At 42.5% G+C, this 27,140-nt stretch overlaps 2 protein-coding genes across 6 annotated transcripts; one reads left to right on the top strand and one right to left on the bottom strand.

Annotated features, from left to right (window-relative positions):
- Positions 1 to 1,075: 1,075 nt before the first annotated feature.
- On the bottom strand, positions 1,076 to 16,838 carry LOC100718962 (protein FAM228B). 4 transcript variants are annotated; one of them, XM_013156032.3, is made up of 9 exons: positions 16,602 to 16,834; positions 16,084 to 16,218; positions 14,298 to 14,366; positions 12,081 to 12,272; positions 10,916 to 10,996; positions 9,776 to 9,863; positions 9,528 to 9,684; positions 3,565 to 3,672; positions 1,076 to 1,374 (listed from the first exon to the last, which is right to left on the bottom strand). In XM_013156032.3, the coding sequence occupies exons 2-9, from the start codon at positions 16,174 to 16,176 to the stop codon at positions 1,293 to 1,295; spliced, it is 870 nt and encodes a 289-aa protein (XP_013011486.1). In that variant the 5' UTR covers positions 16,177 to 16,218; positions 16,602 to 16,834; the 3' UTR covers positions 1,076 to 1,292. The 4 variants fall into 4 exon arrangements, 2 of the variants coding, with proteins under 2 accessions (XP_013011486.1, XP_063087768.1); XR_010041434.1 differs by lacking the exons at positions 9,528 to 9,684; positions 9,776 to 9,863 and adding an exon at positions 4,127 to 4,273 and having other exon boundaries at positions 1,319 to 1,374; positions 16,602 to 16,838; XR_010041432.1 differs by lacking the exons at positions 9,528 to 9,684; positions 9,776 to 9,863 and having other exon boundaries at positions 16,602 to 16,835.
- A 26-nt stretch (positions 16,839 to 16,864) lies between these two features.
- On the top strand, positions 16,865 to 26,677 carry Pfn4 (profilin family member 4). 2 transcript variants are annotated; one of them, XM_063231712.1, is made up of 5 exons: positions 16,865 to 17,354; positions 17,467 to 17,749; positions 20,980 to 21,117; positions 22,225 to 22,330; positions 26,522 to 26,677. In XM_063231712.1, the coding sequence occupies exons 2-5, from the start codon at positions 17,558 to 17,560 to the stop codon at positions 26,548 to 26,550; spliced, it is 465 nt and encodes a 154-aa protein (XP_063087782.1). In that variant the 5' UTR covers positions 16,865 to 17,354; positions 17,467 to 17,557; the 3' UTR covers positions 26,551 to 26,677. The 2 variants fall into 2 exon arrangements, with proteins under 2 accessions (XP_063087782.1, XP_063087776.1); XM_063231706.1 differs by having other exon boundaries at positions 16,873 to 17,330.
- The last annotated feature ends 463 nt before the right edge of the window (positions 26,678 to 27,140 follow it).

Here is a 27,140-nt window from a genome sequence, read left to right on the forward strand (position 1 = left end):
AAGATTCTATGTGCCTCATTTATCTGCATGTTAAAAGTTCCCCCTTATCTGGAAAGTTTTCTGCTATTATCTGTAAGTAGGGTTTTTTTTTTTTTATGCCATTCATGTTGTCTTCTGACTTTTCACTAATTCCTATTAATCCTAAATTAATCTTTCAGTCATTCAGTTGCTGTTCAATCCATTTTTTCAAGTTCTTTTGTTACTGTTGCTCTGTTTTTGTGTTTTTTGAGATAGGGTCTTGCTATGTAGTCTAGGCTGACCTTGAACTCACAATGTATCTCTGGCTGGCTTCACCTTATTGATCTGGTAATTTTTCTTATCTCCTTTCTTACCATTTCAAATAATTTAGTTGTGTGGCTTTTGATTTCATTCTCCTCAATGACCTATAGATCAGCCTTGGGGAAGCTGGGACGTTTGGCGACATTCTGTTACCTCGTCTTTTCATGATTTTTGTTTTCTGTGCCAAAGCTGGGAGGTCAGTTATATACAAAGACTTACTCCTTATACAGAGATCTTTAGTGTCTGTTTTTCAGTGATGCATTAGGACCATGACCAACCGTAGGCTGCTGCCTCTGTCTCAAGATCCAGCCTTCCCCATTAATTTTGGAAGGGAAGGTGCAGTGTGATTAGCCCAGGACTCTGTTCTCCAAGAAAGGACCGCAGTATTGTTAATGATACAAAAACAGTCCAGATACTGGCGTCCAGAGAAAGCCAATGAATAGCAACAACTACGCCACGCTAGCAGTAGCAAAAAAATCAGCAACAACACAGGGTACATGGGAAAGACTGAAGAATTCAGAACCCTCAGTTGCTACAAAAGTTCCAGGGGGTTCCCTTTGCCTGAGGAAAATAAAATTCTGTCCCCTCATGCTGAGGCTTAGGACTGAAACTCAACATGAGCCAGAGGAGGCTCTTTGGGCTGAGAAAGTGAATAATCACACCCAGAATGGATCCTTAAATTTTCTGAAGAATCTTGGAAAAGCCTAGGAGGAGATGTGGGTGTGAATTTTAAGGGTGCCTGACCAAAGGAAGCATGCCATAGTTTAGGAACAAACCGAAGGTACTGAGACAGGCACTCAGTAAGACTGCTATTATTTTCATTGAACCTCTCAACAATACTTTTTAACTTCAAGAGAAAATACATTTCTAGTAACTGTCAGTGCATGCCGTTTCCTAATTTCCATGGGTGCTAGACTCAAAGCTGAATGAAATGTCCCGCAGACGCAGTTCCTCAGAGACAGAGCGTCTCCGAGTACCTCTCCAGCCCTGCCTCGGAGGACCCCGCCAGCAGGTTAACATCCTTGGGAGCGGCCTTCTTCCGGGTCCTCCTTCACAGGTTGAGTATCTGGATATGTGGTCCTTGGTTGCTGAAACCTTTTGAAAGTGACAAAAGAGAAGAGGTGAAGGTGACCTAGGAAAAGATGCTGGCAGGGGCAGAAACAATTCTCCAGCTATGCTGAGCTGACCCCCACGCTGAGTTCTGGGTGGCTCGGCTGTCCAGGGCTGGTTCTCCACCCAAATATCCCGCCTCGGCCTTTTCCACTGTCCAGATCCAGGAACACCCAGATTCAGGGACAGAGCTGGCCCTGCAGTATCCTTCACATCCAGGTCACACTCTGCTACTACAGGAGTTCTCTGAGGACAAAGACTCTCCTTTTATGCCATTTATAGAAATCAGGTTTAAAATGTCGATGATCCTTCAACTCCTACCCAAACATGTTTGCTCCTCTTGACACCTAGCAGCAGTCAGGGGCTGCAAAGGAAATTGCTCTTTTGCCCCTAACACACAGATGATTCCAAATTCTTCTACTGCTTATGGCCTTCAGCTCCCTAGTGAACAGAGCTGACTTTTGCTACTTCCCTCTGTCCCGCGAACATGGTTCTTACTCCAGGGGCACGGCACAGACTGCTAAACTATTCCTCAAGACCACTGAGAAGCCCTCAGGGGCCAGCTCCCGTCTGTAACATCATCTGTTTCTGCTTTGCATTTTTATTCCTCACTCTGTTGTCCAGGCTGGTCACAAACTCCTGGGCTCACGCAATCCTCTTGCCTCAGCCTCCCCAAGAGCTGGGCGGACAGGAGTGTAGGCACTGAGTGCATTGGGTTCTTTTTACTAGTAGCTGTAATTTACATGGCATAAAGTTAACCCATTTTAAGTGCACAACTCAGTGGCCTTGAGCACACTTACAGAACTGGGACTCATCACCCATGCTAATTTTAGCACCTTTTCATCAGCCCTCGAGCTCCTGCTTATTCAGTCACTCCCAGCTTTCGGCAACCACTACCTATCACCTGTCTCTACAGATCTGCTGCCTGGACATTTCACATGAAAGGTCATCTGACAATGTATGGCCACTTGTGATTGGCTGCCTTCACTGGTATAATGGTTTTAAAGCTCATCCATACTGTAACATAAATCAGTACTTCTTTACTTTTAATTGCCAAGTAATAATATTTCATGTATGGATACACTACATTTTATGAGCAACTGAGCTGTTTCTACTTTGGGGCTGTTGTGAATACTGCTGTTATGAACATTACCATATTAACTCAAACATTTTCATTTCTCCTAAATAACAACCTAGTAGGTGAATTAGTGGGTCAAATGATAATTTAACTTTTTTGAGAAACTGCCAAGCTCTGTTCCAAAATGCCTGAATTTCTTACACTCCCTCCAGCAATGTCTGAGGAATCTTATTACTTTTAATCAGATCACGACAGATTACATAATTACTGATAAGATTTTGGCAGCAAGCACCCTCAAGTGAGAACAAAGGAGTAGAATTACTTTTATCAAGTCTGGCTGGGGGAAGAGTTTGGGAGGTAGGAAAAATGACATCTCAACAGCTGATACGAAGGAGCATCTGCCTGTGTGAAACAGGAGACAGAAAGGTTTCCTGGGGGCTGGGGTGGAGTAATTTGTGGGCCCCTGGGATTGGAGAGGGCTCGATGCACATGCAAAAAGGGAGCAGGAGAGGGACTAGAACAACAACACAGAAGTTACTTTTGGAAAGACAAATTGTTGCTTGGGGAAGTGTCCAGTTGGGTGGATGTCGTGTTAGAGATAGCTAAGTTAGAGATAGCTAAGGCTGGCAGAAGTGATCAATTATACAGAGAAATCGCTTACTTTTAATTCTAATACTAACTGAGGTAACGTTCCATGTTACATGCTAGGAGTATGTACCATCTGTGCTCATCACACCTTTTCACTCTAGACACGACACTATAACAGTTACTACCACAAAGACTTGTCCCAAACTTCACTTACAATACTCTAAAAATCAGTACAAAATCAGCTAAACTGTAACTTTCGTACATGCTGTCAACCACTTTTTTTGCATGTCTATGCTTGTCATTTCTGTGCTATTTCTTCCTTAAAACCAGAAGAGCCTGAGGAAAGCTGTCACTTCGCCCACACTCGATGGTGGGAGCTGCCTGGCAACGGTCCCAGGAGCCTGGTGAGGCCTTGGCACTGACTCTAGCAGTTGGAGAGGATGGCGGAGGATGGCAGCACAGCCAAGCATCTTAGATGGTAGGGCAGCGAACTGGAGTAACCGGCTTACTGGCAAATCACTGCTTCTTCTGCTCCCTGGGATTCCAGAAGACAAGGAGCTCTAGGCAGAGGCTTCCAGTCAAAACTACTTTCGTTGAAATTCACTTTCACCTTTAACCTTTAATGAGAGAGCATATCTGAGGAGGTTTGGAAAACAATACCAGCTTCCATTTATGCAAAATTTACTGTTATACCCTGAGATACACATGTATTCTCTAAATCACTCTTAGGTCAAAGCAATATACTTGGATAAATTTAGTTGTTTAAGAATTTCTGGAAGCATATTTATTTATCACTGAGAACCAAGAATCAGCCAGGCAAAGGTAAAACCATTCCCCAGGGAAACCATTCCCTGGGCCTTATACCATAATGTTGAAAAAACAAGCCATAGACATGTGTCATTTATAAGCACATATAAAAAATGTTTTTCCCCAGAAAGAATTAAATACTCCATCTCCCTATCTAAAGTATCAAGTAGCTGCTTCAAAGTTGACACCCATGCAAGAGTTAACTGGAAGGAGACTCCTGCCCTACCTGGAGCTCACATCTGAGCAAGGAAAGAATCCACTCACCAAGATAAGAAAGCAAGAAGAACATATCAGGAATAAACAAGCAACGAGGCACGGTGGTGCATGCCTGTAAGCCCAGCAGTAAGGAGGCTGAGGCATCACCACAGGTTCAAGGCCAGCCTAGGGTAGACCAAACTGCACAGCAAGACCCTGTCTCAAAAATAATAAATAAATAAAAAAGATTTTAAAAAGAATGAATAAGCACTCTACAAGTCAAAGGAGAATTTAAAAATTAAAATTTTAATATTCAACACTGAAGACAGAATTAGATAATTGGAAAATATATCCAAGAAATTGCCGAAGGAAATGGGAAATATAAAGGACACATTAAGATTAGGACGGCATGTATGCTGAGCCCGGGGCGAGCTGGAAATAATGGGGGAGGGTACTTAAAACAATCCCTGGGGTGTATTTCCCTGAAGTGATGAAGACCATGAATACAGACATCCAGAAAGAACAATATGCCAATGTGTTAACTAAAAATCCACACAGACCCTCCAGAGAGAATGCAGAACACTAAAAACAAAAGATCTTAAAAGCAACCACAGAGAAAGGACCAAAAAATCAGAATGACAGCAGACTTCTCAAAAATAATAGAAGGCAAAAACGAAAGAATTATCTTTTTAAAATGTTAAGAGAAAATGAATGTCACCCTAGAATTGGGTACTCAGTCACTTATCTTTATTTTTTTTGTCTTTTTTCGTTTTTATCGGTACCAGGGATTGAACTCACGACTGCCTGCTTGCAAGGCAGGCACTTATGCCGCTGAGCTAAATCCCCAGCCCCCAGTCACTTATCTTTAAAGAACGAGGGTAATATAACGATATTTCATATTTTTAAAAAATTAATTTTCAGGACAATGGAGACTCGAGCATCCCAATAACTCCAGTTCACTCAAAACTGCACGCAGAGGTGTTACTGGTCATACCAGGATCTCTGGACCCAACAGCTGGCTCTTTGATCCTCTTGTACCCTCAGATTTGGGGACTCCCCCATCTGGCCAGAAGCCTAGACCCTTCCCCTGAGCTGGGGTCATTGACTCACCACAAAGGGTGTGGGAGATTCCTGGGGGAATAACCTAATTTTAAAGTCTGAACTTCAGAGCAGGGTACCGTGACACATGCTGTAACCCCAGCACTCTGGGAAGCTAAGGAGGATGGCAAATTCAAGTCCAGCCAGCAGAACTTAGTGGGACCCTGTCTTAAAAAAACTACAACTCAATGATAATTCTTAGACTGAATGAATCAATGTGATGTTATGTGCTCCCCTTTGAAATGGTTGATACACCGTGTCAATGTGAGAGTTCAGAAGTTTAAGAGACTCAGCAGAGAGCCAGGATCCTCACTGTAAACGTCCTCATCCTGTGCAAGAGGAGGGTCAGGAGATTTTGTGAGTGCTACACTGCCCTCTGGGCAAAGGTAGCCTGTGTACAATGGAAGCTTTCTTTGCCCCAGGTTTTTGTTCTGGCTACTGCCTTGAAGTGTTGCCCCAGTGCCAGGCTACCCTGCTTGGAGCCAGCTGATTATAGACTAAAACCTCCACAAACTGTATGCTAAATAAACCTTTGCTCTCAATTTTGAGTGTTGGGTATTTGTCTCAGCAACAAGAGAAAAGTAACCAAGACACCGCCAAAAGTTCAAGTTCCAGATCCTCCTGGATCTGTGAATGTATTCACACTTCCGGATCTGGGAATACATCTGTGAAATAATTTTGGAAATAGAGTTTTAGTAGACATGATGAAGTTACGAGGTATTCCGGGACCAAGATGGACCCTAACCCAATACAGGCATCTTTTCAAGGTGAGGCAAATTTGGAAACAGAACATGTGACAGTAGAGGCAGATACTGGAATCCTAAGGCTGAAAGCCAGGAACACCAAGGATTCTCAGCAACTACCAGCAGCTGGGAAAAGGGCAAACCTTCCTGAGCACCTGCAGAAGGCCACGGCCTTACACCTTAGCTTCAGACTTCCAGCCCCCAGAACTGTGAGAGAATGTTTCTGTTGTTTTAAGCCACTTGGTTTGCGGTGTGTCATTATCAAGGCCATAGGGAAGTAAGACATAGAAAACTCTTCAGAGCTCTGGGGTCAGGGTGTGGTTCACTGGTAGGGTGCTCACTTCACATGTGCGAATCAGCCCTGGGCCTGAGCCTCAACTTTGGATTCCTCTCAGATTCATCCTTCTCCCCCACCCTCCAAATCTAGCACATCAGTCTCTTCATTCACTTTGCCATCATCTTACCTGTGGTTCTTATCACCACAAATGTGGATTCTTCTCTCATTTTTTTAAAGTCTTCAAGCATGGTGGCTCATGCCTCTCATCCCAGCACTCTGTAAGGCTGAGACTTGAGGGTGGCTTGGGCAACTGGTGACTTAGCAAGCTTCTGTCTAAAATTGTTAAAACTCTTCAGAAGCAGGGGATACATCCCAATATAGGGTATGGGTTTCACATATCCAAGGCCCTGATTCAGCCCCCAGCCCCCCGAGACAAAAATAAGCACATGGAATTTTCTTAAATGATCCCTAGCCTCAAGCCTTATCCTGTATTTAAAACTATTTTATACCTCACATGTCAAATGATAGTTTCCTAGGACATTATTTTTAGGATATCCTGACTGTCCTCCTTGACTATTCTCAGTGACACCTACACTCCATATCATAGAACCCCACCGTTTCATTGGCAAAGAAGGAGGTTTACAGAATGGCTCCGACCCAGGTGCCCAGGCTCGGTCACAGGGACATGGGACACAGGAACATAACAGAGAATTAAGGTGGAAAGCAATGGAATCCACCAGTTACATTCACCCTGCTAGAGCCAGACTAGATGACAGAGCAGTGTGTTCTTTACAAGGTGGGCTATGGAGTCAGAGACCTGAACTGAATCTGTGACTGCCACTTTACGACTGTGGTGAGTCTGCATCTGATGCCCGCTGGAATCATCTGAAAACTGACGTCAGCTCCCATCCTGACAGAGTCTAATTCATTTACCTAGGGCATGGCTTGGACTTCGTGACTTTTTTAAGTCCTCAAAATATTCTAATATAAAACCAAGTTGAGAAATGCTGCTGTAAAATTGATAAAGTGCATAAATTATCTGTATAACAGAACTTTCCAAAATAGATTTCTATGAGCCAGGAGTGGTGGTACATGCCTGTACTTCCAGCATTCCAGAAGCTGAGGCAGGAGGATTGCTGTGAGTTTGAGGCCAGCCTGAAATACAATGTGAGACCCTGTCTCAAAAAATAGACCCCCCCCAAAAAAATAAAACCAAGAGGAGGAGGGAGAAAAAACAAATATTTACATAAAGAACAAACAAATTAGCACATGTTAAGAGCTTTTAACAATGTCTGGTATATAGTGGCTCATAAATGATCACTCTTATTACAAACTAGTGACAACAGTAATTTAGCTTATGTAACTGTTAAGGAGGGAGCACTTTTAAGACATAAAAGTACCCAGTGCTGGATTAGATAAAGGTTACAAAACCTGGAGCGCTGGAGAAAGAAAAACGCTGATGTCTCCCATAACTAGGAACACAGGAGAGCAAGGTCAGCAGGAGATGATGACTGGCATCAGTCAGCACTGGAGTCTGTGCAGGGCCAGGCTGGGTGGGGGGCCGGGTGACCCAGTAACTGCAGGAGCCTGGACACAGGCGCAGAACAGTTCCCAAAGCCCTGCACGAGGCCCTCTCAGGAGCACTGAGCACTGCAACAGGGCGGCCTGCACCTGAAGTCAGCCTGACGGATCCCAGCACCACTTCTCGGGATCCCCGGGCAGACACCCTCATCGTTCCGGGAGGTCTGGGCGGCACACAGAGATACGGACGCCGTGACGGTAAGCTGCCCTGATCTTGCCAACATGTCCTTTTATTGCTTTTTCTCCTTTTACTTTGCCAAGCTCACTCTGCAGAGCCAACTGCTCTCCCTTTTCACTTTTACTTTCTCAAATAAACTTGGCCACTGCTCTTTACTCTTTTTGATCAACTCTTTGTTCTAGACACAAAGAACCTGGGCTCTAACTCAGGGGGAGGCGAGCGACCAGAGCCTGGCAGCACTGAACTGGCGGGCCGCTTCCAAAAGGAGCCACCTAGTAACAGCATGAGCAGCCCTCCTCCCGCACAGGGCAGGACAGCCCACCACTGCAGGTGTTCGAGACTTGTAATGCAGTAAATGTAACAAAAGCAGTATCGATACCCAAACTCAATATGGTGGCAAACTCCAGTAATCCCAACACTCAGGAGCTGAGACAGGGGGATTGCAAATCAGAAGTAAGCCTGGAGCACACAGTGAGCTGTCTCCAACTGCAGCAACCCAAAACCAAACTCAGATTAGCTTCTGACTAGGTAGATCCAGTCTCCATACTAATGCTGCACAGAAGACATATACCCATTACTAGAGAAAATAAAGTATTCCTCCACCTCAAAAGACTGGCAATCAACAATCACAAGCCACTAAAAAATATAAAACAATCTACAGTCAGTCAAGAGGCAAAGCATTCAATAGAATCAGACTCAAAAATGACCTAAATGTTGATGCTAACAGGTATGAAATTTGAAATAGCTGTTGTTGCTACAGTATAGTTTCTAAAATCCAGTGAAAGATAGACAACACACATTAACTAATGAAGAATTTCAAAAGAAGTGAAAACTTTATGGAAAAACTCAAATGGAAATGCTAGAAATAAAAATAATATTCAGAGATGAATTCTTTTGATGGGCTCCTGGGTACACAAGGCACAATTAAGGTATTAAAGTTGTATGAAACTTGAGCATTATCAATTGTCTTAACATCTCAGAAGAAAAGGCAGCAAAAATAGGGCATAAGAAATATTTTAAGTGATAAAATTCCATGCCCAAATCATCAAATACATACCATACAACCACAGACACAAGAATCTCATAGAACCCTAAAAATGAAAAAAAACTGCTGGGCATAGTGGCCCCTGCACCTGGCAGACTGAAGCAAGAGAACTGCTGAGAGTTCAAGGCCAGCCTAAACCGCATGGTAAACTACTGTCTCAGAAAGACAAAAAGAACAAATAAATCCAAGATCTAGTATAATGTAGCTAATTAAATCTAAAGAAAAAAATCTTCACAACACCCAAGAAAAAAGAAACATCATATACAGAAACATAAAGATAAGAATTACAGAAGGCTTTGCACTGAAAAGTGAAATGTTTTAAAAGCTAACTATATAACAATGTACCGCTGGATGTGGCGGCACACACCTGTGATCCCAGAACTTGGGGGGCAGACACAGGAGGACCGAGGGACCCTGAGTGACTTCAAGGCCAGTCTGAACTACATGGTGAACCCATCTCAAAAAGATTTTAAAAAAAATTCTAGCACTGCCTCAGGAGAGAAATTTTAAAGTCCAAGGGGCTCACCATCTATTATATTAAACATTACCTGCTCCTTTTACAAAATTCACTTTCTATGTATCTTGTAGGCAGTTTAAGCCACTCATGTGGAGTCATGAAGTGCCTTGAACTAGAAATTCTTGGAAATCTGGAATGCAGTTGGGTCTTCTCGACCTCTTTAAATTCTTTCATTGTGTATATTTTGCCTGCAGGAATATTAGTAAGCTAAATTAGCTCTCTGGCTTGCAACCATTGCTCCAGGGATTTGAAATTAAGTAAGAATTAAGAACTGAGTACCAGTCTCACACTGAAGAAGAGTTCTTTTTTCATTATCCTTGTCATATTGTGCTTTTTTCAAAGGATCATGAAGTGGTGGAATGATAAGCTACAAGAAAAACACTTCTTTAGGACCAAGTTGCGGATCTAATTATTAAATGTGTATATATATACATATATACATTTATCTCCATTACATTACTCATTAAATACATTTAACACATTGCAAAGAGATGGTTCAACAAGGTGTTGTAGCCAAAGAAGCAAGATTAGTTACTGTTTCAAAGTACAGGTTCAGTCTTCAAAAATTCCTTTGCTGTTATCATATATTCCTACCTAAACTTAAAAATTCCATGCTCAAAAGAAAAAAATCTATATTCTCATCTTAATTAAGAAATTTTACTTTCAAAGAAGTTGTGAAGAAGGCTGCCTTTAAAATGATAAGAAAACATTAACTTGCTATCAAGAGATTAAAACAGTACTATTCTTTTCAGATGTATTGGCATGATCTATTCGTAGCCAAGTAGCAAACCCAATTTTAAACATGAGAAGTAAAACTGGGGCTGGTGGCACACACCCGCAATCACAGCGCTGGAGAGGCTGAGCAGGACTGCTACACGTTCAGGCCAGCCTGAGCTGCACAGTGAGTTCAAGGCACTGTTAAAACCTTTGGGGTTTAGCTCCATTCTGGGTACCAGAAGTCCCAGGGGTTAAGAGAAGGGCGCTGGGAAGATGACTTCATCACCAGCTGGAGGCAGGCTGAGAGCCAGGACCGGGCAGGAAGTGGGTCACTCAGAGCAGACGTGGAAGGGGCCTTATCTTGTGCCTGTCCCTTCCCGGGTCTCTGGCTCTCTCCGCTTTCTCTCTGCACTTCCTAGACACCATGGACTGCTCAGCTTTATTCCAGCACACCCTTTCACCATGGTTTCTGCCTTGGAGTCACTCACACGTGAACTGAAACCATCAACCAAAACTGAACCTTTTCTCTTGTAAGTTGTGGGTGTCAGTATTTTGTTCCAGCAAAGGAAAGCTAATGGATACACTATTCTTAAAATATTACCAAATTTTTAAGGAATGATTATATGACAAGTTACATGCTAGGGCTGCTCAAAAACAAAAACAAATGCATACTATCAGAATTAAAATAAGAAATCCACCTACCTTCAAGAAATTGGGGTCTTCTTTCCTCCTATAAAAAGGATCATATTCTTTGGGATCATAATGCTCTATAAAAATATTTCCCTAAAAAAGGAAATAAAAGTAAAAGATGCATATCAAGACTAAAAGTAAATTCACATTTTCATTGTTATGCTCCGAAATGGCATCAATGACAAACATAAAAGGAAGAAGACTAAATTTACAATTAAATTTGACTTATTCAAATGTATTATAGTGATGGAGAGACTCTACTTAATATTTGCAAGATTTTAATAAAGAGTACTGGAACACTAAAATATTTCACTTTCCTTTTTCAGCACTAGAGATTAAACCCAGTGTCTCACAAAAGCGCTCTACTACCAAGCTGTGTGCCGGCCTGGTAATGATTTTAAATGCTTACAAATATCTCTCATTGTTTAAAATGTCAGAACAGAAATAGCTTTTAAATCAAGTTTCTAAAAAGAAACTATGTCCAAGCCTGGAGTCTAAGTTAGGTGTGTGTGTGACTAAAGACTGAACAGAGTCTTCACAAAGTGCTACGTCCCCAGCCTTTTGTTATGTTTGTTTTTTTGAGACATGATCTCGCTATGCAGTTCAGGCTGGCTTGAGCTCACTGTGTAGTTCAAGCTGGTCTCGAACTTGCAACAACCCCCCTGCTTCAGCCTGAGTGCTGGGCTCACAGGCGTGCGCCACCAGGCCCGGCTCCCCAGCTCTTCTTAAATTTAGTTATTTTGAGACAGGGTCTCAGTAAGTCACTAAATTTCCCAGGCTGAGCTCAAACTTGAAATCCTCCTACCTCTAATTCCCAGAGTGCTGACTGGATGTGTGCTACCATACCCAGCTGAGTCCAAATTTTCTAATCAGTAAATAAAGTTGAAAATTTTATAAGGAAACTGGTTGTAAGGTAGAGCCTCCTCCTCCATCTTTTCTACTGCGTAGAATTGAAGATTACTACACCCCACAGCAGGTATAAAGTTCGCACACAGAGGGAGGAGCAGGAGGCTATTTGGGTCAACAAAGATACTCATAATTTTTTTTTTTTGGTACTGGGGATCGAACTCACAACTGCACGCTTGCCAGGCAAGCCCTTATGCTGCACAGCTAAATCCCTGGCCCAAAATTTATAATTCTTAAACTAACTAAAAGAAATATCAAATCATTTTATTACCTTTTTATTTACGTATTTTAAAAATCCATCTGATTCCTCTTGTCTTCTTTTCATAATCTTCTTACAGGAACAGACTTTTTCTACAATTCCCTTGCGGAGAGGGTCTGCCACAAGGTGAGCCCATCTTTTGTGTAACATTTCCTTTCTTCTTTTAGTCATGAAGTCATGACGTTCTAAGTGGCTATCTAGGTCCTAGGAAACAGCAACAGAAAAGACTCGTCTTATCCCAAAGCTTTCTTGTTCTATGATGTTCTTAGACATCCTAGGTTTAAGTTATTCCTAAGAACCACCCACATATGCATTCTTTAGTGTAATAATTTATTTGGTTTCTATTGTTTGACACACACTATGCTAGAAACAAGGAATACACAGATAACATGCCTGCTTTCCCTGGGTAGTGAACTGAGAAACAACTGTACAAAACAGTGGCAGGAGACAGTAAAGCAGAAAACATACACATACAGATATATATATATACATAAATGTGTATATAGGACATAATGTGCATGTAGTAACTGAAGACATAGGCGAGTAAAGCCTTTTTCTAGTCTTAAAGAACTCCTAGTTTGGGAGTTTTTCAGAGGTAAACAGTTACTACAGAACCCAGCAATTTCATGCCTCAGGTATACACCCAAAAGAATTAAGACCAAAGACTCAAATAAGTATTTATACGTCCATGTTTATTGTTGAATTCGCAAGAGCCAGAAGATAAGAGACAACCCATGTCTATCAACAAATAAGTACAAAATTTCAGTCTGGGTTTTGGAAATAGATAATGGTGATGGTTTTGAAAGATTGGTGAATGAAATTAAAACACCAAATAGTTGGCCAGGCGTGGTGGCATATGTGTAACCCTAGCACTTGGGAGGCTGAGGCAGGAGTATCACCATGAGTTAGAGGCTAGTCTAGACTACACGATACTGCCTCAAGAAACCAAAAACAGGCTAGGAATATAGATAAGCAGCGCTGTGCCTGCCTGGCAAGTGTGAGGTTGTGAGTTCAATTCCCGGGACCCAAAAAACAAACAAACAACAACAAAACACTGAGCTGTACACTTAAAATGGTTAGAAATAGCTCAGCACAGGCACATACTGATAATCCCAGCTACTTGGGAGGCTGAGAAAGATCACATGTTCAAGACCAGTTTAAGCAACTTAATGAGACTCTCCTCAAGATAAAAAATAAAAGGACTAGGGATGTAGCTGAGTAGAGTGCCCCTGGGTTTAAGCCCCAGTACTGAGAGAAAATAAAAAGTTTATGTGGCACACAACAGGCGACACCAGCCCTCCAGGCCAGACCCATACCTGTCAATGGCCTGTCAGGAACCAGGCTGCGCAGGTGAGAAATGGGTCAGCCAGCTGAGTGTTACCTGTATTTATAGTGGCTCCTCATCACTGAATCATTTATTGCCTGAGCTCTACATCCTAGCAGATCAGCATCAGACTCACAAGTCCTACAGTGAATGTCACCTGGGAGGGATGCTCTTTACGAGAGCTAATGTCTGGTGATCTGAGGAAGTCCTGCTAGCCCTGGTGAATGCCATTATTACATATTCCACACAAACACTAAAACTCTAAATTCTAAAAAAGAATTTAAAGTTAATTCTAAAAAGAATTTTAAAATTTAATTCTAAAAAAGAAACTAAAAACATTTAAATGGAAATGTTTAAACCCTCCACCCCCGACACGCAATTCCCAGTCTGTGGAAAAACTGTCTTCTGTGAAAACCAGACCCTCGTGCCAAAAAGGTTAGGGACCGCTGGTAGAGTACATGTTTTACCACAATGAATTAAATGATTTGATTTAGAAAACTGTCAAATTGGAAGCATTTTGGCTGGGCCTTAAAGAATGAAGAGTCAATCAGGGAGAAAGGGAACTGCATCCTTCTGCATACCATTCTTCGGTCTACCTAACCAATAACCTGCCAGGTATTCTGATCACACAGCTTAATGATCGATTCATTCATATGTCAGCAGAAACCCCACTTGAATCAAAGACCAAGTGAGTCAAATACCGTTATGCTGTATCTGTAGAAGGAATTCTTCCAATATGTAGAAAAAGAAGTCTATCAAACACTCTCACAGATCCCTTAATGTTAATCCAAGGTACTAGTGAGTGTTTTTAATTCTATAGGGTTTTGAATTTTATAGGGTATACTATGTTGAAAGTTTTAAAACAGAATTTAATGTTTTGAGATACATTTGTAGCCAGCTCTTACCTTAATTACATGGTCTTCTCTATGTAGTATTAATTGAATAGCTGCATCTATATCTTCTTTAGCTAAGGCCTAAAAGGACACAATTAAACTTTGAAAATCAGATTCTAAAAAAATTATTAGTATTATCTGAACTCATTATACTTTATGTAACAGATATAAACCAGAAAAGTTCTCTGGAATTTTTCTATTTCTTTAATTCTGCCTCAAAAGAAAAAAAAAAGGAACATAAATGTTCATAGTCAATATAGAGGAGGAACTTAGGGGGAAAGTGCCCACAAAGCAAGTGAGGCCCTGGGTTCCTGGGTTCCTGGGTTCCACTTCAGCAACTGGGGAGAGGAAGGATGGGGGAGAGAGCGGGTGGGCAGTGTTCATGGTAGCAAAAAACAAAGAAAAATGTTCATCCACTGATGAATGAACAAAATGTAATTATCTATACAGTGGAACAGTATTTGACCCTAAAAAACAATGAAGTACTGATTCACATCTCTTAGAATGCCTCGAATTAAAGGGACTATACAAAAAAATTTTAAGACCATACTAAACATTGGCTAGAATATAACATTAAAACAACTGTTAACTTTTAGGCACTGTTACTAGGAATGTAAAATATTACAATCTAATTACTTTGGAAAAGTTTGGCAGCTTAATAAAAAAAAACTAATTCCATTTACCATATGACCCCATTATTTCACCTAGGTATCTACCCAAGAAAAGTGAAGTGTATGTCCATCCAAATGACACGTAGTATCCCTAACAGCTTTATTTACAACAACCCAAAACTGCAAACAACCCAAATGTCCATCAATAGGATGGACAAATTGGAATATACTCTTAGAATAAAATAACAATCAGCTAAAGAAGAATGAACTATTAATACACACAACATGGATGAAATGCATAATAATTATGAGGAACAAAACCAGAGCACAAAAAATTGCATACTTTTGCACTTGCAAAATTTCAATGCAAACTAAGCTACAGTGATGAAAAAGAAGTGGTTTCAGGAGATAAAGAGGATGCAAAGAGACATGAGGGTCATATATGTTCATTATCTTTATTGGGACAATGGTTTCATGTATGTACGCATGTCAAAACTTATCAACTTATACACTATATGCAGTTTATCTATGTCAATTGTAACCTAATAAAGCTGTTTAGAAAAAAGAATTACAATACAGCAAATCAAAATCTGAGCAGTGCAGCTGAAGTGGTGCTTCAAGAGAAACTGTTTGCTTTATATTTAAAATGTAACATATAGATATATAAACAACCACTTATGATTCCACCCTAGGAAACTAAAAAGTGAACAGCCAAGTAAATTAGTAACAGGAATAAAGAGAAACAGAAATTACAGGAAAAAGTAAAGAGATAGCTTGGGCTTCTTGCTGAGCTGGGCAAGGTGGCACACGCCTGTAATGCCAGCATTTGGGAGGCTGAGGCAGGAGGACTGCCATGAGTTAGAAGCCAGCCTGGGCTACAAAGTGAGTCACGGCCAGCCTTAACTCCATAGTAAGACCTGTCTCAAAAAAATTTTTAGAAACAATTTAAAAAAAAAAAAAAAACAGGCTTCTCAGCCGGGTGTGGTGCCTCACGCCTGCAATCCCAGCACTCGGGAGGCTGAGGCAGGAGGACTGTTGTGAGCTGGAGACCAGCCTGGGCTACAAAGTGAGCACAAGGCCTGCCCGAACTGCAGAGACCCTGTCTCAAAAAGATTTAAAAAAAAACAAAAAAACACAAGCTTCTCGCTTAAGTTACCCACGTAAGATCCTTAAAATGCCAGTGGTACCTCTATAAAAGAAAGTGACGGTGGCTCCAACCATGCTCTTGCGCTCTTGAGCCTGGGAAGGGTGCCAGTTACCAGATCGTCATTGTCTTTCATTGTTTTTTATTGTGGTCACAAGTAACAAGAGCCCTAGAAAAACTAAAGATTAGTAATGAAAATTAGTAATGAAATTCACAATCATCGTATTTCCTTTCCTGCTTGATAACCAACGCTGGTGAACCTGCACGGATGTGCTGGGCGAACCCCAGCAGTCACGCTACCCATCAGAAGCCTTCCCCACGGCTCGGGAGGGAGTCCCCACCCCGTCGCCTGGACCCGGGGCCTTCTCCCAACGAGTCCCCGGGGTCCACTCCTCCACGGGCGCTACGCCGAGCCAGCTAACTCCGGAAGCCGAGCGGGGACGCTGCAACTTCGAGGCCCCTGAGACACAGGCTCAGGGCTCCGAAGCAAGGCTGCGGCAAAACGTGGGGGAGCGGCCGCTCCGGGCGCCCCGCATCCCTCCCCGATGCCCAGGCCTTCACCGAGCAGGGCGCGGGTCGCCGCGGCCCGGCCCTCGGCTCGGTGCCCGGGAAGAGGGTCTCTGGTTCTCCAGGCCACGCCGCGCCCCGGTGGGTCCTGCCACCACGCCCGACACGCCGGGCCTCAGCACGAGCCCGCGACCTCGGAACGCGCACGGTCTCTCGGACGCAGCCCTGCGGCCACGCCCCCGCCGGCACTGGAGACCTCGCTGAGGCAGCCAGAGACCGCGCCTGCGCACTAGGGCCGCTCGCAGCCAAGGCCTCGCTCCTCGGTGACAGGCAGCTGTCACGACCAATCAGAACGCCTCCGCTCCCGCCCTGTGTCCCGCCCCCTGGGAGCGCAGGTTTTGGAATCCGCGGAGGGGCGGTGTTGGCGGCCCGGAGGCTCGGGCGTCGTTGGGCGGCTTCCCCGCTGGGGCGGCCGGGAAGCGACCTGCTCCGCCTTCAGTCGAGCTGCGGGTCCCCTACCCCCAGTCCTGTGGCGCGGCGTGTGCCCCGTTGCGCCTCTGCCGGGGACGCGCGAGCGTTGGTGGTGGTTGGCCTGAGGACGAGCCTAGATAACGGGACTTGGCGGGAATGTTGGCTTAAATCCTTGAGGGCGTCCTCGTCCCCTGGGTGCTGGACCGTGGCCATCGAGGGCGCTGCTGCGGGTCAGCGGGAAGGGCGGGACTCACGAACAGCGTGTCTCCTTGAGCTCGAGGTCTCCATCCTGCCTGGTCTGCGGTTATTTTGGTGGGTTGGTTTTTAAAATCCCAGGTAATCCTGGTGGAAGCTGTTGACATAGCTGGGATATTAAGGCAGGTTTTTCCACCCAGCTTCGTAACCCACTCTGTGAACTAATTCTACTTTGATTGTATTTTTTTTTTAGCATTGGTGGACACTAGACGATGGGCCACCATGTCCTCTCCATCATTTCAAAGGACACCCGCTAACATGAAAACTGGAGTGTTTGGGGGGACATGTGTATTCTGCTTTTAAGAGGTAACCAGAGTGGATTCCTTCAACCACAGTTCCGGTTTCAGAGCAGGAGGAGCATGAGCCAATTGCACAACTTGCTGTTGGATTCCCTTCTGGGGACCAAGCACATAGACAGTGCGGCTCTCATCAAACTCCAGGAGAAGAGCCTGTGTGTCACCTCACCAGGATTCAATGTAAGAAAAAACAAGTTCCGGCATAAGACCTTTAAACAGAATTTTCCTTTAAAACATTGTGGAAGCTGGGCACAGTGGTGCACACTTGTGATCCCAGCACCATGGGATTCTAAGGCAGGAGGAACACTGCAAGTTTTAGGTTTGAGCCCAGCCTGCACTACAAAGTGAGACCCTGTCTAAAGAAAAAAAAAGGTGTTAGTAGAGCAAACCTATTTTGTCTATATGTATATTGTTTACGGCTGCTTTTTCATTTATTAAAAAACTATGCAGAGGGGGCTGGGGATTTAGCTCAGTGGCATAAGCGCCTGCCTTGCAAACAGGTAGTTGCGAGTTCGAACCCTGGTACCGATAAAAAAGAAAAAGACACACACACACAAAAAAAAACTATGCAGAGTAGAAAGATGGTGTTGCCCAGAAACATAAAAAAATAAAATTCACCATAGTTTTTTTCTGGTTGAGACAGGGTTTCACTGTGTACTTTGGGCTGGCCTTGAACTCACTGTGTAGCCCAGGAAAGCCTCAAATTTCCAGCGATCCTCGTGCCTCAGCCTCCTGAGTGCTGAGATTACAGGTATGCAGCCACTACATCAGTTTAACATTTTTTAAAATGAATGTTGAAATTTGAATTTCATATGATAGTCACGTGCCATAAGGTGATGGTCTTTTTATTTTTCTCATTCATTTAAGAATGTGAAAATCATTCCCGACTTTCAGGCCGGGAAAAAAAAGGCGGCTGGCCAAATTTGGCTAGCCAGCAATTAGACAAAACAAAAAAATCAAAGAACTAAAGATAGGAAAGGGAAAAAGTAAATTATCATTATTCATGAATGATATGGTGCTCTACGTAGAAGACCCCAAAAAGTCCACCAAAAGATTTCTAGATTTAGTAAGCAAATTTAGGAGCATAGCTGAATACAAAGTCATCACTCAAAAATCGATAGCCTTTCTGTACACCAATAACAAACTCACTGAGATAAATTAGGGAAATGACACCTTTCATAATAGCATTCAAACAATGAAATAACTATGAGGGAAAAGAGCTCTGCATTGAGGGCTGAATGTGGTGGTGCACACTTGTAATCTCAGCATTCGGGAGACTGAGGCAGGAGGATTGCTGTAAATTTGAGGCCAGCCTGGGATACACAGTGAGTTCAAGGTCAGCCTCACTACATAATAAGACCCTGTCACAAAAAGACCAAAACAAACAAACAAACAAAACTATAGTATTCTGAAAAAGGAGATTGAAGAGGATAACAGAAAGGGAAAGATAGCTCTTGCTCTTGGATAGGGAGAACCAATATAGTGAAAATGGTGGGGCTGGAGATTTAGCTCAGCGGCATAAGCGCCTGCCCTGCAAGCAGGCAGTCGTGAGTTCGATCCCTGGTACTGATAAAAAGGAAAAAAACAAACAAAAAAAATGGCTATACTTCCAAAACTGTTATAACAGATTTAATGCAGTTCTTTTGTTGTTGTTGTTTTCTTTTTGTTTTTTTATCGGTACCGGGGATGGAACTGACGACCGCCTGCTTGCAAGGCAGGTGCTTATGCTGCTGAGCTAAATCCCCAGCCCCTTAATGCAGTTCTAATCAAAAGTCCAATTGCGGGCTGGGGATTTAGATCAGCAGCATAAACGCCTGCCTTGCAAGCAGGCAGTCATGAGTTCGATCCCTGGTACCGATAAAAAAAGAAAAAGACAAAAAATAATAATAATAATCAAAAGTCCAATTGCATATCTCTTAGAATCAGAGAAAACAATGCCAAAATTCATTTGGAACCAGAAGAGATCTAAAATAGTAAAGATAATGCTGGGCAACAAAGACAAGGCAAGGGACATCACAATCCCTGATTTGGAATTGTACTATAAAGATACTGTGGCAAAAAAACAGCGTGGTACTGGCAAAACAAAACAAAACAGACCCAAGGATCTATGGAACATATTAGAAGATGCAGAAACAACTCCAGACACACTCAGTCATCTTACCTTTGACAAAGATGCAAAACACATCCACTGGAAGAAAGATTTACTAAATGGTGCTGGAAAAACTGGCTTTGCACTGCTGAAGATTAAAATATTTCACTGTGCACTAAAGTCGAAATGGAGTGAAGATCTGAATATTAAAACAGGCTGGGGATTTAGCTCAGCGGCATAAGTGCCTGCTTTGCAAGTGCATGGTCTTGGTTCGATCCCTGGTATCAATAAAAAATACATATATATTAAAACAGAAACATTAAATATGCAGGAAGACAGAATAGGTAAAACTCTTGAAGACATTGGTGTAAACAAGAACTTTATGAATAAAACCCTCATTGGACAGGAACTATCACAAAGAACAGCTAGGTCTCATTAAAAAGCTTTTGCACAGCAAAAGAAACCACAGACAGAATAGAGAATCCACAATGTGGAAAAAATGTTTGCCAGCTATTCTTCAGACTAACTACTACTACGATGAAGAAGGACAATATATGAAACAAAGCAAATAAGTATGTGAAAAAATATTCAATGTCACTGGTCATTCAAAAGATACAAATTAAAACAACACTGGATTCCTACAAACAATAGCTAGTATCAACAACTCAACCAATAACAAATGGTCGTGGGAATGTGGGGAAATAGGAGCCCTTCTCCACTGCTGGGGGGATGTGGACTGGTACAATCACTGGGGAAATCAGTGTAGAGATTCCTCAAAAAACGGACTAGACATTTGGCCCAGCCATTCCTCTTATGGATGCCTTCCCAACAGAATTGAAAGCGTCATACCACAGTTATAATAGCTAACTCTTGAAAACAACCCAAGTGCCCCTCAGCTGGTGATATGCTCAAGACATTTCTAGGAAAATGGATCACCTTGAGTCCATATTCTTTAAGTGAAATAAATCAGATATGTGTAAATACTGCATTGTTTTTCTAGTATGAGAAACTGAAAGTGTAAATAAGAACCAAAAAATGTATGGTAGGTATCATGAAATAGGAAGAAAATGTTCAAATGGGGAGAAGAACAAGAGAGAGGCTAGAGGAAAAGGAAAAGTAGAAAAGAAATATGGAAAGAAAGCTTTGTATGTGGGGTTGGGAGGAGGGGGAGAAACAAGTTATATCATGTACAGGTACAAAGTCTATGATGAATGTGACCATTATGTATATCTAAAATGTACCAATAAGATCTGATTAAAAATCAAATTTGACTGTTCGCTGCCCATCAGTTACTGATTTGTGGCCTGTGTAACCTCTGTAGATAATGCCAAGTGACATCCAAACACTTGTGAATGGATTTGCCAAAAACCCTCTGCAAACCCGAAGAGAGGGACTGTATTTCAAGGAAAAGGACTACAAATGTGTCCGGGCCGATGACTATTCCCTTTATGCTAAGAATGTGAGTGGTCAGCCTTGGGAGACAGCTGGGTAATATTGTTAAGGATTTTGCCATCTATTTTCTTTGTCCCTTCTGGTCCTCTCATAAGACAGATTAAACTCACTACTGCCTCAAGGCACCGAAATAGCATTCCAGTGCCAGAAAGGCATATGTGAAAGAAAGTACTGTGGCAAGGCCTGGTTCTGACAGATTTTCATTGCAGAATCAATCAACTGAGCCTTGCTGGAACTATCTTTTCCAGTACAACCCATCTTTCATAATCTACTTTCTGCTCCTTAAAAAAAAAGATTGGAATATTCAGTGTAGGTTGTGTATTCTTTATCAGACATGTTTGGGACCACGTGTGTTTTGGATTTTGGAATATTTGCATATACTTGTACATAATTAGATATTTGGGGAATGGGGTCTAAGCATAATCACCAAATTCACATTTCATATACACTTTATGGATATAGCCCAAAGATAGTTTTATACAATATTTTTAGTGTGCCTGCATTTTTAGTGTGGGTGATCTCAAAATATTTTGGATTTTGGAGTAGATCAGGGTTTTTTTTTAAATTAAGGATGCTTAGTGTATCATTCCTATGTTCAAAACTGTCTCCTGGTTCTCTATCACATGTAAAGAATTGGACAGTTTGTATTATGTGTTAAGCATACTTCACCTTACAAATTTAATACCTCATTTCACTGTTGAGGAAAGTAACATGGTTAAATAACTCAGTGGAATATAAAAGTTTTAGAATTCAGGCTCAGAGCTGTCCAATTCCAAGAGATATAACCTTCACATTACATCAGTTCTTCTAGGATAGAGCATATTACAATCATTTGAAAGTTTTTTTCACAGCATGCATGCTGTTATTCCAACAGTCTGAGCCATTTTTAGGGAAGACAAGAAGTCAAGGAATGGTAAATGTGGCTGGAATGTAACCGTTGGTCCTGTTAGGACCGAGAGCAGGGCATTCTGGTTTTGTTTTGTTTTTTTTTTTTTTTGTCTTTTTCCTTTTTATCGGTGCCGGGGATCGAACTCACGACTGCCTGCTTGCAAGGCAGGCGCTTATGCCGCTGAGCTAAATCCCCAGCCCAGGGCATTCTGTTTTCTTCATCCAGGGGAACACTGGTGTGGTCGTCGTGAAAACTCGTCTGCATCTTCTGGTGGCCACTTACGTGGCAGGCATGTACCCTAGCATCTGTGTGGAAGCCACAGAGAAGCTGGGTAAGTTTGCTTCCGATGTCTGTCTTTGTGCCCTGCCTTGGTCAGGTTTTCAGACGGCAAGTGACAGAAATTCGACTCAAACCAGCTAGGAGAAGCGTGTAGACCACCTTCTTGGGTGAGCGGTCACTGGAGAAACACAATGTAAAGTAGAAAAGTGTACTGTGGGAAAAAAAAAAAAAAAAAGATTACAGGGGCTGGGGATTTAGCTCAGTGGCATAAGCAAGCAGGCGGTCGTGAGTTCGATCCTTGGTACCGATAAAACGAAGAAAAAAAAAACTAAAAAAAAAAAAAAAAAAAAAAAGAAAGAAAAGTGTAGTGTGGCTCACAGTGTCAGAGGTTTCAGTCTGGCTGGCTATTCCAAGGCAGAAACATCATGGCGGGACATGCAGAAGGCAGAAGAGAGCTGCCTGCTTCAGGCAGCCACGAAGCAGAGCAGGAAAGAGCGTGTGCCCGCAGGCTTTCCCCTTCCTCTAGTTTTGTTTCATCTGGTCCTCCTCCTGTAAGATGGTGCCACCCACATTTAGTGAGGGTCTTAGTTTGCCAGTTATTTCTGAGGACACAGCCAGAAGGGTGATTATTTGCCTGTCTCTGTCTCTGTCTCTGTCTCTGTCTCTGTCTCTGTCTCGCACTCTCTGTCTCATTCAGTCTCTCTTTCTCTCCCACTCTCTCTCCCTCCCGTCTCCTCTGTTTTTTTGTTTTCTGAGGCAGTCTCACCATGCAATCCAGGCTAGTCTCAACCTCTCAATCCTCCTACCTGAGCCTCCCGAGTACTGAGTGTTTCTTGATTAAATCAAGTTGACAATCGAGAATAATGATCCCAAGGAGAAAGGAGGGCTTCACTGGAAGGGAATTGGGGTTTACATAACCATGGGAAGGACAGGATTCAGCTCAAGGTGCAAGGTACAGCAGATGCCAGGCATGGGAGCACTGCCAGCGCTGTCTGGTTGCTGCTTTTCGGTGGATTAACGTTATCCGACTGCAAATCACTTCCTTTCCAAGCCTCCATCCTCCTGTACCCTTAATTTCTCCTAGGACCCTAACTTGCCGATCCTTGGGTGATAGGGTCAGCTGTGCAAGCGGGGTGGGTTAAGGGAACAGGGAAGACGCAGACTCCAAGGTGGGGCTGGAACTCTAGAGGATCACAGCCAGGGAAGAGTCTCCGGAGGCCTGCCATGCCTCTGCACGCGCCATGCTGTCTGCCTGAAGAATTTTACCCTTCCATCCCTGTCCCTTCATGTCTAGTTGGCAAATTCCTAGTCTTTGAAGGCCCAACTGAGACTTTGCGCGACAGTCACTGAGCTACATATGTATTTCATTATTGTCCCCTTCAAGCTGTCTGCTCACCTGGACTGTGATCCTTAGCAGGCTAATATTTTGACTTAATTATTCTATCTCTTAATAACTAATGACACCTAGTGTTGAATAATTAATAGATGTGTGATGAACAGGTAGCGAACAACTTCTGCCTCACAATGGCGAAGGCTCTGGAGAGCTCAGCCTTAGGTGCCTGAAGGATTAAGTCTGTCCCAGAGGATAACGCTTCTAACTGCCGAGGACCCTTTCTAAACGGGTGTCAGGATTTAACAGAGGTTCCATGTGCAATAGGAATAGAACAGAGATGTATAGATCTGAGATAATTATCTAATTAAATAGTCCAGAAAAGGAGGCTGGGAAATGGGCACCAGGGTGTCAAGAATCAGGACTCTGTCCTGTCAGCCAAGGGCCAAGACAATTTTCCAGAGGTCAGAAAACCTGCCTGACCACTGCGTGTAGACTGTGACTGGCATCCTTTTTGACAGCTTTCTTTTCTTTCTTTTTTTAAATTTTTATTTTTGTTTAAGATCACGAAAGATTCCAAAGATGACACAGGTGGCATCATACTATTAAGATGTCTGAAATCAGGGTTGGAGATTTAGCTCAGTGGTTCAAGCTTTTGCTTGGTAAGCACAAGATCGTGAATTTGATCCCTGGTACCAAAAAAAAAAAAAAAATCTCTGAAATCTGTCTTGGAGGTAGCTAAATGTTGATAAGGGATGGACCAGGCTGATTTCTACCACCAGGAATCAGTTATTTGATTATTTATTCCTGCTACCTTTATTTACTTTCCTTTTAAATGTGTTTCCTTTTATATACATATGATTTCTTGAGACAGTGTCTTGCTATGTAATTCAAGCTCTCCTTGAACTCACCATGCAGCCCATGCTGGCCTCGAACTCATGACAGTTCTCCTGCCTCAGCCTCCTGAGTGCTGGATTTACAGGCATGTGCCACCATGTGCAGCTGCTTAACTATATGTTTATCAAAAATGAATATGTGATCACTGTAGAAATTTTGAGAATTATGACCATGTAAACTTTTTGTTTTAGATGAGTCTAACAACATGACTAGTTATTAATTAATGAAAATCATTAAACAGTAAATATGTAAATGATGCTATGCTGCTTCTCTAACAAATTAATTGGATTTGTTTTTAAAACAAATACATATTAGTGAGTCACATGATGTTGTGATAATGTTAAATTCTAGATCCTAAGTTTAAAAAAAAGAAAAATGTAAGCATTTTTTGTGACTTATTTTTACATTGTCATGAAATTATTGAAGAACTACAGTTTTTTCTTAAATTTCCTGTGGCCACTCCACAAATTAAAGTTGGGAGAGATTTAACTCTCTGGAAAGCCAAGCACAGTTCCTGGTTTCTTCCTTTAAGAGTTGCTGTGCCGCGTCAGCACTATGCTAAAGAACTGGGCTCTCTCTGTGTTTGAGAGCTGCTTCGTGGCTCTGACATTTTGTTTATTCCCATGAGAATTTCATCTGGGACCTTATGACCAAGTGTGTAACACAGACCAATGGGGAAATGTGATTCATGCAACAGAGTGTCTTGCAGTTAACTTTTAAGTAAGTTAACTTTTTAGGAATCTACTTCTGCTACGATTGCCATCTGTCATGATTGCAGTAAAGGAAGACAAATTAAGTAATATTCAACAGTCAATTTTAGAAAAGAGGAGAATTTTTGACAAAGGAAGTTATCAGCTTTCAAAGTTCTCTCAGCTTGTTAACAAGCGGGGTGCTATAATCCGATGTAAACCCAGGCCTTGGGATGCACACGGGGGAGAAGGGAAGCAGGAGCTTTTGTTCCCTGAGGAGCTGTTCTCCTCCTTCTTCCTTAACTGTCCATGTGCTCCTTCACTCAACCCAAGAACATCCTCTAGAACTGCTCAAATACTTTGTTTTTCCTGCACAGGGATTGAATCCGGGGTCTTTGCACCAAACTATATTCTCAGCCTTTTTTTGTTTGCTTTGGTTTTTTTAAAACAGCATCTCAATAAGTTGCCAAATTATGCAGGCAGAATGTGAATTTCGATCCTCATGCCTCAGCCTCCCAGAGTTCCATGATTGCCAGCAAGTACCACCACGCTAGTGTTGTATCCCAAAAAGGCCCCTGAGATGAAAAATGGGGCAAGACAACATCATTTTTTAAAGAAGCACTTTTATTTTAGCTGGCACCAGCGACAGAGTGCAGATGAAATTTGCAAAGCTGTGCAACTGAGTTTTGACAGATTTTTATAGCACATTAACTGAGTGACGTGACAGAGCAGAAATTAGGAAGGCCTTTGTTTACCTTTGCTTCAGGTCAGAGACCTTTCGAAGTTGGTGGTTAGCCCTTTTTTCCCCTTGAGTTACAGCCCTTGGTCTGCTAATTCCAGGAACATTTGTTTCTCACAAAGTGAACAGAGGTTGACACAGCCTCATTTGTCTCTCACAAAGGGAACAATGGTTGACACAACAAACAGGTTACTAAGGTGATGACACATACAGAACAGTATGGTGACTCCTCAGTTAATTTATAACTAATTTATAACAATGTGGTCGGTGCTCCAGGTACATGGTTACTAGGGTGATTAGCATAGAGCATGACAGCTAGGATTCAGATACCTCATGTGTGGCATTTATTGCTGTGAAATATAACTGATGTTTGTATATAGATGTGTCCCGTACTACATAACTCCACAAGGGCAGGGACTCAACTACCCACATCTCAACTACCCAGTCATCCTTGGGCCTCCTGTACCTATCACATAGTTAGTCACCAAACACTGCTTGTAGAATAATGAATGAATGAACGAATGAATGGATTACATTGTAAGATGATGTACTACTCATAAGTAATAACCATGTTGTGCTTTCTTATAGGAGAATATCTAAGAAAAAAAGGAAATTAAGTCATCAGAGGAATATGAAAGACATTATTGTAGAAGAAAACTATAGGTCCTATAGAAAAAGATACCTTATTTTGTAAAACACTAGGCAGAAAATATTAATAAAGAAGACTGAGCCGAGAGAGAGAAACTTTTCCTGTTTCAAGCTGTATCATCTTCTGTAATCAGAATTAGTTGATTGGCTTTTTGTTTTAAGCATCAGTCACTGGCAAGCAAGGTGAGAGCAATGAGACTGGAACTCTTTTTGAGTCTCACCTCCCTGAGGTTTTTATCCTGCTCACCTTGTTAGGTGCTCCAGGGATGCAAGGCCCCGGGTACTCTATCCAGGCCAAGCCTCAGGGCTTTAAGAATGAAGTAGCCTTCCTCCAGGGCACACAGCAAACTTGCTTCCTGCTTGCAATGAGAGGTGGAGTCCCTGAGCTCAGTGTCCCTCCCGTCATCCAGGTCGTGGTGTGTACTTCATCTGGTCCACAGTGCCCATGTCAGACCTAGGAGAACAAGAACCATAGCAAAGACCACCCAGCACTGGGCCACCAGGCAGGGTGTTGGATGGACATCACACATTCATTCCATCTCTAGGTGTTAGCCACTGT

Source organism: Cavia porcellus, unplaced genomic scaffold, assembly GCF_034190915.1.
Source record: "Cavia porcellus strain 051 isolate PalLab524CR breed Dunkin Hartley unplaced genomic scaffold, mCavPor4.1 scaffold_1, whole genome shotgun sequence".
Classification (NCBI taxonomy): domain Eukaryota; kingdom Metazoa; phylum Chordata; class Mammalia; order Rodentia; family Caviidae; genus Cavia; species Cavia porcellus.

Coding starts and splice junctions, on each gene's coding strand:
- LOC100718962 (XM_013156032.3), bottom strand. CDS start 16,176: ATGAAAGACAATGACGATCTGGTAACTGGCACCCTTCCCAGGCTCAAG. Junction 12,273..14,297: donor GAGAAGACCATGTAATTAAG/GTAAGAGCTGGC, acceptor GCTGTTTCCTAG/GACCTAGATAGCCACTTAGA. Junction 1,375..3,564: donor GAAGAAGCAGTGATTTGCCA/GTAAGCCGGTTA, acceptor CACTTTCAAAAG/GTTTCAGCAACCAAGGACCA.
- Pfn4 (XM_063231712.1), top strand. CDS start 17,558: ATGTGTATTCTGCTTTTAAGAGGTAACCAGAGTGGATTCCTTCAACCA. Junction 21,118..22,224: donor ATTCCCTTTATGCTAAGAAT/GTGAGTGGTCAG, acceptor TTCTTCATCCAG/GGGAACACTGGTGTGGTCGT. Junction 22,331..26,521: donor GGAAGCCACAGAGAAGCTGG/GTAAGTTTGCTT, acceptor GCTTTCTTATAG/GAGAATATCTAAGAAAAAAA.